Consider the following 12,951-nt stretch of genomic DNA (forward strand, 5'->3'; position numbering starts at 1 on the left):
AATCACTGAAAATATTCAGTATTCATGAGATATGCCGTTGTCCAGTCATGAGACTACATGTACTCTGAGAGAAAGTATTGTCCGTTGAGAATTCGATGAGAGACCCGTGTCTCGATACTCACGTCTGATTGCTAAATCAGAGCTTCGTATAATTATGAGTTTACGATTTTAGCCTTTGTCGAAAATCCACCATCTACAGGAGGAAAGTCAGATGTTGGATGTCGTTCCTTCAATGGAGGAAATTAAAGCTGCGGTTTTTGATTTAGGGGCGGATAGTGCTCCAGGTACGGATGGATTCTCAGGGTGTTTTTATAGACATTATTGGGATTTAATTCATCAAGACTTATCTAAGGCTATTATATTTTGCTGGAATAACAAAACTATTCCTCATGGGGTTAATTCTAGCCTCATTCTCTTGCTTGCTAAGGTGAGAGTAGCTGATAGTTTAAGGAAATACAGACCTATTGGTCTAAGAAATTTTTTCTTCAAAATTTTTACTAAAATTCTGGCTACTAGACTTGGTAAGGTCTTGGATAGTTTGGTCTCGGAGGAGCAAGTGGCTTTTATGAAGGGGAGGAATATTCATGAAAACATTAGTTTGGCTTCTGAGATGGTAAATGAACTTCACATTAAAAGAAAAGATGGTAATTTGGGTCTCAAGATTAATATCTCTCAGGCTTTTGATACGTTTAATTGGTCTTTTGTTATGGAGGTGTTCCGAAAGTATGGTTTTTCAGAAGATTGGTGTACTTGGATTCACAATATTTTGAAATCTTCTAGAATTTATATTCTTCTTAATTGAAGCCCGGAAGGTTTTTTCAAGATTAATAGAGGTTTACGTCAAGGGGATCCTCTTTCGCCTCTTATCTTTGTTTTGATAGAGGATGTTCTTAGTAGAAACATCACAAAAATCTTTCGAAATAAGAGCATGACTCATATGGTTAAGCGTAATGGTATTGCTCCAACTTATTTATTCTTTTCTGATGATATTATGATTTTTTGTTAGGGAAATATGAAAAATCTGACAAACTTGGTGAAGTTGCTTGATGATCATCAACGTGCTTCTGGCCAGCGTGTTTGTAGAGAGAAGAGCAAGATATACTATGGTGGTGGGTCTCTAAATAGGCGCCAAACAATTGTGGATTTCTTGGGCATAGAAGTCACTTTTTTATCGAATCGTTATTTGGGTGTTAAAGTGATGCATGGGGCAGTGAAATATAAGCATATCAGCAATGTTGTGGACAAACTTAAAGACCAGCTGTCGGTTTTAAAAGGTAAGATGCTTTCCTTTCAAGATCGGGTGGTGCTTGTTAAAACTGTTCTTTCTAGCTGCGCGATACACAACATGGCTGTGTATAAGTGGCCAGTAAAATTTATTCAACAATGTGAACGTGTGATTCGTAACTTCCTTTGGTCGGGGGATTCGAATCTTTTTAGAGCCTTTGTGGTGGGATATGACAAGATATACAGTTCGGTGAAGGAGGGAGGTGTTGGGATAACTAGATTGAGAACTATGAACAAGGTGCTGATCATGAAGCTTTGGTGGAGTATTAAATCTTCAAAGAAGAAATGGGCTCGGTTCTTAGAATAAAAGTTCACTTGCAGAGATGGGCGTCTTAAGATGGCTGGAGTTAAATCGACGATTTTACCTGGAATTCGTTGGGTGCATCAAGATGTGACTCGCAATACTAAAACTTTGATTGGGTATGGGAGGGCAACCTCACTTTTTTATGATGTTTGGTATGGAACTGAAGCTTTGGCTGAAGTTTTGAATCGCAATGACCTGGATAGAAATGCTCAGGTTAGTGATATTCTTGTGCAGGGAGATTAGCAGTTGGATGGGGTTCATTTGCAGGACCTTACTAATGCTGGCGTAGTTTTAGAGGAGTTTCCAAGGCTTCGTAATGGAAGTGACAAGGAGATTTGGATGCCAGACTTCAAGGGAGTTTTTCTATCAAGTCTGCAAGGGAGCTAGTTAGGACTAAGTATCCTATATTGGAGGAGGCTAAATTATTATGGAGTAAAGTCGTTCACCCTTCACTGGCGGCTCAGAATTGGAAGTTTGTCCGTGGAGCATGTGCAACTTTGGACAAGGTGTGTAGCAGGTTCAATATATCTTTGGCGTCTAAATGCAGCGTTTGTCAAATGCTGAGGAGTCTTTGGAGCATTTTATTTGGAGCTGTAGCTTTGCGAAACAAGTCTGGGATTGGCTGGCAGGTATTTTTGATATGAAACCTGATTATAGCTTGATTATTTCTTACAATAAAGCAATCCTGTGTAGTGGTATTGTTAAAGATTTATGGCTGGTGGATAATATGGCGGTGCGATCTGAGTTATGGTTTACAAGAAATAAGAAAGTTTATGAGAAGAAGGCTCTTTGCTGGTCTTTTTTTTTCCATAAACGAGTCTTTAATTTGATTCACGAGTACTCACTGCGGATGAGGAGTTTCATGCATAATACGCTGGCAGATTTGAAGTTGCTTGATTTCTTTCGTGTTAACTATAGAAAAGTGAAACACGCAGATCCTAGGGAATGCTATTGGAGACCGCCAAATCATAATGAGTTGTTGTTTTGTACTGATGGTTCCTTAAGAGGCAATCCAGGGGTGGCGGGAGCTGGTGTGGTGGCGAGGAATGCTAATCCAGAAGTAGTTGGAGCTATGTGCATTGGTTTAGGCATAGCTTCAAATTATATGGCGGAGCGATATGGTATTCTCGTTGGCCTGGAATGGGCAACTCAATGGGGTTACAGGCAGGTGTTGATTCGCTCGGATTCAACTAGTGTGATTACATTTTTGGAGAAGGATAACATTCATTGGCTTGCTCAACAAAGGTGGATGGATATAAAGGGTTTGTATGACTCTATTAGGTTTGCTCACACCTTTTGTGAAGCAAATTTTGCAGCAGATGGCATGGCTAAACGAAGATGTTTTTTAGATGATGGAATGGGTTACATTTTGTTGGTCGCCCAGCTTTTATACATTCTATTGAATTTCCGAATGTAATTTATTATCGTTTTAAATGGTTTTTTGGGGTTGTTGTGACCTCTTTTCTCATAAACGATCTTGTAAATATTATTTTTGATCAATACAATTTTTGACTTATCAAAAAAAAAAAAAACACTACGGTCTTAGGAATCTCAAAATTGATCTTAGGCATGTCAACAAAATTTAGACTTGGGCATGTCAAATTTAATCATGGGCATGGGCATGAAAGTACAAGCCTACGGTATTGGAAATCTCAAAATTAATCCTAGGCATGTCACATTTAAACTTGGGCATATCAAATTGAATGTTGGGCATGGGCATGAAAGCAAAACCCTACGGTCTTGGGGATCTCAAAATTGATCCTAGGCATGTCAAATTTAAACTTGGGAATATCAAATTGAATCTTGGGCATGGACATGAAAGAACAAGCCTACGGTCTTAGAAATCTCAAATTTGATCCTAGGCATGTGAAATTTACACTTGGGCATGTCAAATTTAATCATGGGCATGGGCATGAAAGTACAAGCCTACGGTATTGGGCATATAAAAATTAATCCTAGACATGTCAAATTTAAACTTAGGCATGTAAAATTTAATCATGGGCATGGGCATGAAAGTACAAGCCTACGGTATTGGGCATCTCAAAATTAATCCTAGTCATGTCGAATTTAAACTTGGTCGGATCAAATTGAATGTTGGGCATGGGCATGAAAGCACAACCCTACGGTCTTGGGCATCTCAAAATTGATCCTAAGCATGTCAAATTTAAACTTGGGCATATTAAATTGAATCTTGGGCATCGACATGAAAGAACAAGCCTACGGTCTTAGAAATATCAAATTTGATCCTAGGCATGTCAAATTTACACTTGGGCATGTCAAATTTAATCATGGGCATGGGCATGAAAGTACAAGCCTACGGTATTGGGCATCTCAAAATTAATCCTAGGCATGTCGAATTTAAACTTGGTCGGATCAAATTGAATGTTGGGCATGGGCATGAAAGCACAACCCTACGGTCTTGGGCATCTCAAAATTGATCCTAGGCATGTCAAATTTAAAATTGGGCATGTCAAATTGAATCTTTGGCATGGGCATGAAAGCACAAGCTTACGGTCTTAGGAATCTCAAAATTGATCCTAGGCATGTCAAATTTAATCATGGGCATGGGCATGAAAGTACAAGCCTACAGTATTGGGCATCTTATGATTGATCCTAGGAATGTAAAATTTAAACTTTGGCATATAAAATTGAATGTTGGGCATGGGCATGAAAGCACAACCCTACGGTCTTGGGCATCTCAAACTTGATCCTAGGCATGCCAAGTTTAAACTTGGGCATATCAAGTTTAATCTTGGGCATGGGCATGAAAGTACAACCCTACGGTCTTGGGCATCTAGAATTTGATCCTAGGCATGTCAACTTTAAACTTGGGCATGTCAAATTGAATGTTGGGCATTGGCATGAAAGCACAACCCTACGGTCTTGGGCATCTCAAAATTTATCCTAAGTATGTCGAATTTAAACTTGGGCATGTCAAATTTAATGTTGGGCACGGGCATGAAAGCACAACCCTACGGTCTTGGGAATCTCAAAATTGATCCTAACCATGTCAAATTTAAACTTCGGCATATCAAGTTTAATCTTGGGCATGGGCATGAAAGCACAGCCCTACGGTCTTGGGGATCTCAAAATTGATCCTAGGCATGTCAAATTTAAACTTGGTCATGTCAAATTGAATCTTGGGCATGGGCTTGAAAGAACAAGCCTATGGTCTTATAAATATCAAATTTTATCCTAGGCATGTCAAATTTACACTTGGGCAAGTCAAATTTAATCATGGGCATGGGCATGAAAGTAAAAGCCTACGATATTGGGCATCTGAAAAATGATCCTAGGCATGTCAAATTTAATCATGGGCATGGGCATGAAAGTACAAGCCTACGATATTGGGCATCTCAAAATTAATCCTAAGCATGTCGAATTTAAACTTGGTCGGATCAAATTGAATGTTGGGCATGGGAATGAAAGCACAACCCTGCGGTCTTGAATATATCAAAATTGATCCTAGGCATGTCAAATTTAAACTTGGGCATGTCAAAATGAATCTTTGGCATGGGCATGAAAGCACAAGTCTACGGTCTTAGGAATCTCAAAATTGATCCTAGGCATGTCAAATTTAAACTTGGGCATGGGCATGAAAGCACAACCCTACGGTCTTGGGCATCTCAAAGTTGATCCTAGGCATGTCATATTTAAACTTGGGAATGTCAAATTGAATCTTGGGCATGGGCATGAAAGCACAACCCTACGGTCTTCGGCATCTCAAACTTGATCCTAGGCATTTCAAGTTTAAACTTGGGCATATCAAGTTTAATCTTGGGCATGGGCATGAAAGTACAACCCTACAGTCTTGGGCATCTCAAAATTGATCCTAGGAATGTAAACTTTAAACTTAGGCATGTCAAATTGAATGTTGGGCATGGGCATGAAAGCACAACCCTACGGTGTTGAGCATCTCAAAATTGACCCTAGGCATGTCCAATTTAAACTTGGGCATGTCAAATTTAATGTTGGGCATGGGCATGAAAGCAAAACCCTACGGTCTTGGGAATCTCAAAATTGATCCTAGGCATGTCAAATTTAAACTTCGGCATACCAATTTTAGTCTTGGGCATGGCATGAAAGCACAACCCTATGGTCTTGCGCATCTCAAAGTTGATCCTAGGCATGTCAAATTTAAACTTGGGCATGTCAAATTGAATCTTGGGAATGGGCATGAAAGAACAAGCCTACGGTCTTAGGAATCTCAAAATTTATCCTAGGCATGTCAAATTTAAACTTGGGTATGTCAGATTTAATAATGGGCATGGGCATGAAAGTACAATCCTACGGTATTGGGTATCTCAAAATTGATCCTAGGCATATCAAATTTAAATCTGGGCATATCAAATTGAATATTTGGAATGGGCATGAAAGAACAACCCTATGGTCTTGGGCATCTTTGAATTGATCCTAGGCATGTCAAATTGAATCTTGGGCATGGGCATGAATGAACAAGCCTACGGTCTTAGGAATCTCAAAATTGATCCTAGGCGTGTCAAATTTAAACTTGGGCATGTCAAATTTAATAGTGGGCATGAAAGTACAAACCTATAGTATTGGGAATCTCAAAATTGATCCTAGGAATACCAAATTTAAACTTTGGCATATCAAATTGAATGTTGGGCATGGGCACGAAAGCACAACCCTACAGTCTTGGGCATATCAAAAATTGATCCTAAGCATGGCAAATTTAAACTTGGGCATGTCAAATAAAATCTTGGGCATGGGCATGAAAGCACAATTTTTTTTATTTTTTTTTGCTAAGTCCAATAGTTTATTAAGCAAAAAAACGTAATTACAAGAATTACAAACAGAAGGAACAAGGCCCCCTACCCCCATAAACCAAAGGGGTAAAATAAATAACTACACTGAAAGCAAAAAACTCATAACTGAAAAAAATAAACAGAGAAAAGAAAAAAGACTAAACGCCTAATTTTCTTCACTTTTTAAAGCGCCAAAAGTAACTAGCAAACAGTCCTCTCAGAAATGAGATTAGGTGTTTCCGCCTCCTTTAGCTTTCATCTTTGGAGTCTTCATTCTTTTTAATTGATCTTGAGTTTCCTTGACATACTCCTTTCGAAAACAAAAGTACAAGTGTTGATAGGTAGAATGTGGGGAGGAGGAACTAGCACTAATCACAGAAAGTACTCCTCATGAAAAGGTAGATAGGTAGAAGTAATGGGTGAATTAATGATCATCTCAAGAAGTGTACCTTCATTTCCTTTTATAATATCCCTCTTAGGAATAAACACTCATAAGATTAATATATTAGTAAACTACCATTTCCCTCTCCTTAAGTTAATTACCAAACCCGAAAGGGCTTTCTCTTCCATCCAAGGCCCAACTTCCTTAGTATGCTCTTGTATGGGCTAGGACTTCCATCTTAATGGGTTTGGCCTAGTCCCCAAGTCTCTTTATTCCTTAGTGTAAAATTCTTGATAGGTTAAGGGGCAACCATTTTCTAGGGTTAATTATTTTCAGATATCAACATTAGTCCCCTGATTGTTTGCCTGGTCACAGACCATGTCAACAGTCACACGTGTGAACCACGATTAGTGAGAGGAAGTTATGGACGATTTAAGTTTGTGACTCTTGGGAGACGACAGTTACTAAGCTATCCAGTAAGCACTCATCCTTTTACCCTCCTATAAATAGAGAGGATCTCGCCTCAGAATTCTCATCTTTTACCATCTCCTTTTCTCTCTCTTGACCCTCCATTGTCAGCATGTATAATGAATCCCCTGCTCGTAATTCTCCTCCTAGACTCGAGTCACACACGTTAGAGGAATTTGTATACAATCCGACTCTTAAAGATAAAATCCGACCTCCCGCTGGAGATGATGGCGCTATCCTCTTCCCAGCCGATGATATTTGGGTTGCGCGTATGCTTAATCCTCATCAATTTACTCCGTCCGGGTCTGCGGAATGGCTTATCCGCCCCCAGGACGACTCACCTTTCGTGCCTTCTTTCGAAGATTCTCCTCGCTTGGCAGTTCTCAGGGGAGATTATACTTTTCCCACAATCGACCATCGTTCAACCGCTGGGTCACACAATTCTTGGGAGCCATGGATTGACTACATCCGCTCGAATCCAGACAACGCGGATGTCATCCGTTCTTTAGGTATAAAATCGGCTTTGGAATCCTCCAAGTTCAGGATGTCCGGGGAGATTATGATAGCATCAATCGGTTATGTGCGCGTTGGGGGATTGACCCTCACACATTTCTGTTTTTTTGGGGGTGAAGCGACTCCTGTTTTAGAGGATGTGGTGGCGCTTACTGGTTTTCCAGTTCATGGCACCGTAGTTTACGACAGCTGTTGTCTCTACAAATCCATGAATGATGAGGATAGGGATCTTCAGGACAGCTTAATCAAGGCCAAGACGAACTCCATGTCTTATCAACTACCTGATGAGATCAAGACTGAAACTCCGGACGAGGCAGGCACTCCGACGGATAAAGGAAAAGGTAAGGTTATCGCGTCAGCCCCTCATGACTCTCCAGCGAACATTTAACTTCTTCAAAGCTCATGGCATCTTCCATGAAAGCCGCTCGACAAAAAACATCTTTCGCTGATGGGGATGATGATATGAAGGAGGTGAAAGGTGGCCAAAAGCAGAATCCTGGACATCTTGGGGCTTCCTTCTCATGTTGGATCAAATACTGGGCTCCTTTGAAATCTAGCCCGGGAAAGGGTATTTCGCCTCGAGAAGGGGAGACAGACAGGGCGGAATTGGTTTCCTATCTTCTCTTTTGGATTTTCCATGATGTCTTTGAGTACAGTCCCTGGGATACTATTAAGAACGAGTTGATTCCTATGGCGGTGTTGATGTCTCGTGGTGTGTCTTTCCCGCTCGCCTCTATGTTTTTGGGTGGTCTGTATCATCATCTGGACTTACTAGTTCGTGATATTCGCCGTGTGGATGGGTATCACACGGTTGAGAATTTTCTTCCTGCCAACTTCATTCAAGCGTGGATTTGGGAGCGCTTCCCCAAATATAGGCCTTCTCATCTGAATCCCTTGTCCCTTTCTCGGCAAGAGGAAGTCATTCGAAAGGATGGTTCCAAGCGTTTGGTGACAAAGCCCGAGTGTCATCCTCGGATGGCTCTTTACAATAAGAAGGGTCATAATCCTAAGGAGAAGCTTAGGGATTTCAGGGATAAGGGTGCGGAGTTTAACCCCCTTACATACCATGATGGTCGCACTGGTTCCCTTCATTACAATTTTGTTAGTCAATCCCCAAGAAGGATTTCTTCGGCGGATGAATTTTATATGCTTGTTTCTGTTTTGCTCGGGCATCTTCCTGGTTTTTATGGTGGGAGGTTTTTTACTGCATCATACAACACGGTTCATGTCGCTTGACAGCTAGTTTTTGATCAGGGGGTTCCTTTCAAGGATTTTCTTTCTTCTTCGATGGATGAGGACATGGAGGTCCGGAGGAGTTTTGATCGTTTTATTTTCAAGAGTGGGCTTCAGATGAGTGATCGCCAATCCTTTTTAGATCTTGGTTATCCTCAACCCCTCCGACAAGTCCATGTTACCAAGGAATGACTTGCGTATCATAATAGTGTCAATCGAAATGTGCTTAACTTGCTCATTAAAGTGCCTTACGCTCCCCGCCCCTTAACCGATAAGGACTTCAGGGAGATGCATGCTTCAGTTCGAGTGAAATTGAATGTTGAGGTCGCTAGAAAGTATAAGCTGTCTTCCAGTAACAAAGGTCGCCTCTCATGTTCTACTAGCTGGGATCCTGTTGATGAGCCTTCTCGAGAAGATGGGAAGGGTAGCACTCTTCCTTGTCTGGCTCTAAGAAAAGGAAGCTCGTTCCTCCTATGAAGCCTTTGCGAGTTCCTTCGACCGTGTCTCCTCCTCCTGCTAAGGTTTTTCCTTTTATTTATTATGTTATTCATTTTCAAGTCTCTTGCTTAGTTATTTTGATTCGCCACATATTTAAGAATTCTCCGCCTATCGGCTGCAAACCTAGAGGCCTCATGTTTGAAGAGTACATTAACCTGCTTATTGAAGAATGGAGGGACGATCATCTTGCTAAGAAGATGAGACGAGATGCTGGTGTGCCACCTAATCCACGATTGCCTTCTATCCGGACTGCTAATGTTTCTCCTTCGTTTTCCCCGCAGGCTCCTGATAGACGCATTTATGTGTCTAATATATCTCATTTGTATATACTGTTAGTGCCCGTTTTTGTACTTATTATGGTGTTTTATTTATAGGTGTTTTTGGAAAAATAAGGTTTTGCGGCGAAATTGGTTAAAAATGCGGCGTTTGGAGCTCCGTTGACGGTATACCGGAAGCGCCCCAGAAGTGTGCCGGAAGTACCCTGGAAATGTCCCGGAGGAACCCCGAAAAAGTGCGGAAAATATCTCAGAAGAATTGCTAAAGGCACCCCTTGGTTGGATAAGGGCACCCCATGGATATTTACACCCCAAAAAGGATGTTTGCACCCCAGTTGCTAAGGGGACACCCAATAGTGGTTAGGGGGACACCCTTCTTCACGATTTGAAAATTCAAAATGGCGGGAAACATGCATGCAGACGATGTTGAATTTTCGATTTGATTTTGGAAGATTTCTAAAGAGATTAAATACCAAGAATCAGTTGGGCTCAACTTGATAGAGCTAAACAGATTGTAAGCAATTTGATCGATCAAAATGGGCCAGATAAGCCGTGGGAGGAAATCAAAGTTAAACAGGGGAAGATATTATCGGGTGCACTGTGAGCCGATTTTGGAAAGTTTGTGGACAAACAGGGGAAGATATCTTCTCTTATAAAGTTTGTATGTGACTTATGGAAGTATTACAGCTCATTTGCCAGGCAGAAGAGGTGGAAAAGATCGTATCTCGGCTGACAGTGAAGAAAATAAAAAAATATATTTTTCGAGTAAATGAGAATTATGTGGAGTTATTGTGAGTGATTCGTTGCTCATGTTGTGTATAAATAGCATCCTAGGGTCTCATAGAAGGGTGTCGAGAGTTTGGGGTCGAGAGGAGGTCCAGAAAAGCAGAAATCAAGAGTTGATGAAACTCTGTTGCTGCTGCTGCTGATGATGAAGAACACCAAGAACACGAAGAACGGACTCGCAAGGACAGTCGTTTATCAACAGTGTCTAAGACGCACAGCCGTGGGTCGCAGTGCAGTCTAAACAACAGCAACACTTGTCTTTTATCGTTCATTCTGTGAGCTTTTTGTGCGTCGCAGATTACAGTTTTACACCATTTTCTCCTTTTCTCTCCATTGTAAACACCATTTGAGCTATAAAAATATATTTTGAGCGTGTTTTCTACATGATGAGTTAAACCCCAACAATGGGACCACAAAGGAGGTCAAATTTCATCCATGTGGTAATTTCATTAATTCTTTTATTTACTTTTTGCACTAATTTTAATCGAATTAAGATTTTAAATTAATTACTTGTGATTTCATTTGATGGAGTATGCTTAGTCCTAGGGATTTTTGATATGCCATGCTTAAGAAATACAAGTAATATTTTATAAAATCTATCTTGGCAATAAACTAGAGTTAATATTTGTTTTATTTTTGAACTATAATTGCTAGAATTAATTTCTGAACCATTTGAAAATGAAAAAAAAAAACGGCCGAATCTTTAGTCCCAGTACTCTTGCCCATATTGTTAATATTTTTTGTATATATTTATTTTCTATTAAGTCTAAAAAAATTATCCTTCACAAGTCCGAGAGTTTGAACCTCATTACTACAACCCATCAAAAATTGTTAATCAAAATGGCGCCGCCGACGCGGACTTGTTTATAGATTTGTTTTTAGGTTTATTTTTTTTTTACTATTAATTGTTCCTTTTTACGTTCCTTTTTGTGTCTTTGATTTACAGGTTCGAAGTGGAATACTAAGGACTTTGGAACAAAAAGCTTAAAGCTAAAAGCTAAAAGAGAAGAAAAAAAAGACATAAATTTTTTTTTTTTAGGATTTAATTTTTATTATTATTATTATTATTATTATTATTTTATTTTTTTTGTATATAGATTTTATTTATTTTTTTTAGAATTTTTAAATAGGCTTTATTTTTCATAATTTTTGGACTTTTTATTTGGACTTTATTCTGGACAATTGGACTTTATTCTTTTTTAACCCTACAGAAGGATATTATTAAAAAAAAATAAAAAATTATATAAACTGTGTGCAGGGAAGGACGACGATTACTATATCGTCTCGGCCCCTCGGGTCCGTACATGACATAGGAGTCGTGGCCCGAGTCGACTTCAACGGTTCATCCCTCGTCTGGTACGGGAGGTAAGTCCATCGAAACACTCGCGAATCTCCTGTCAGCGGGTTTACTGTATTCCTTAAGGTGATTCATTGATTGAGGACGAATTTGGACTGTTTTTAAATTCCTAGTAAAGGGCAAGGCATGGCCAATACAAGATAAGGGTTCGGATTTCATCACCGCTCCCTTCTTGCCCGCCTTAGGAAAACGAAACCTAACACGAACCCAAGCTTAAAACTTGACTAGAACGAGACCGATAGGGTATCGCGCTTATCAGGAAAACTTTTCGAAGGATATTGGTTATTTTCTTAAGCACACCTCGAAGTTCATGATGGTTTCCGTGAGTTGAATGCGTGACTGCGCCGCCTTGTGATAGCGGTGAGGCCTTGGGTATCAAATCTCCACTGAGCTTCCCTCGCCTCAATTCAACTTAATTTGACTCGGATTGATTCCAGAGGGGTTTGCTTAAATTGTAACGAATTCCCCTTCGAGAGATAGAAGCAAGTCTAGAAACAATCTAAGTGAAGCCATCATGCTTTTTGTTTGCTAGAAATCTTTTGGTTTGTTTTGGTGGAGTTGAGTCGGCCTTGTTTGTGGTTGTGTAGAATTCCCTTGCAATTAAGAATGTCGAACTGGTATGATATAAGACAATACAATGAGTATCGACCTGAATTTGAATATGGACATCATCAGTTTTATGACCATGGTGGGAATAGTAGTTGGGGACGCCAACCTTTTCAAGGTTATGGTTCATACCATGGTGAGCCCAATTACTATCCACACGCGAATTGGTCTTACGAGCAAGAAAATCAGGAACACTGTAGTACTGGTTACTCGTTTTTGGAACTAGTCCTGATTATGATATTTCTGAACCTGTTCCATCTCTAGAAGAGACCCAACAACGGATTCAAAGGACGTATAAACGTTTAGTTGCAATGAATAGTTCAAAAGAAGAGTGTACACGATATTCTGAGATGATAAACGAGAGTGGTGAACGTATAAGTGTTATGCTCAGTGAAATTCAGGCACGTATAGAGGCAGAAAATGAACAGTTGGCTAATGCTGCTCGAAATAATCTAAATTTCCAAAATAGGGTTTCTAAT

General features: G+C 40.0%; 1 protein-coding gene across 1 annotated transcript; it reads left to right on the plus strand.

Annotated features, from left to right (window-relative positions):
• Positions 1 to 211: 211 nt before the first annotated feature.
• On the plus strand, positions 212 to 1,591 carry LOC113342207. Its single transcript, XM_026586824.1, has 2 exons — positions 212 to 613; positions 1,007 to 1,591. Exons 1-2 carry the CDS (start codon positions 212 to 214, stop codon positions 1,589 to 1,591), a joined length of 987 nt encoding a protein of 328 aa, XP_026442609.1.
• Positions 1,592 to 12,951: the final 11,360 nt, after the last annotated feature.

This window comes from Papaver somniferum, unplaced genomic scaffold (assembly GCF_003573695.1).
Source record: "Papaver somniferum cultivar HN1 unplaced genomic scaffold, ASM357369v1 unplaced-scaffold_35, whole genome shotgun sequence".
Taxonomy (NCBI): domain Eukaryota; kingdom Viridiplantae; phylum Streptophyta; class Magnoliopsida; order Ranunculales; family Papaveraceae; genus Papaver; species Papaver somniferum.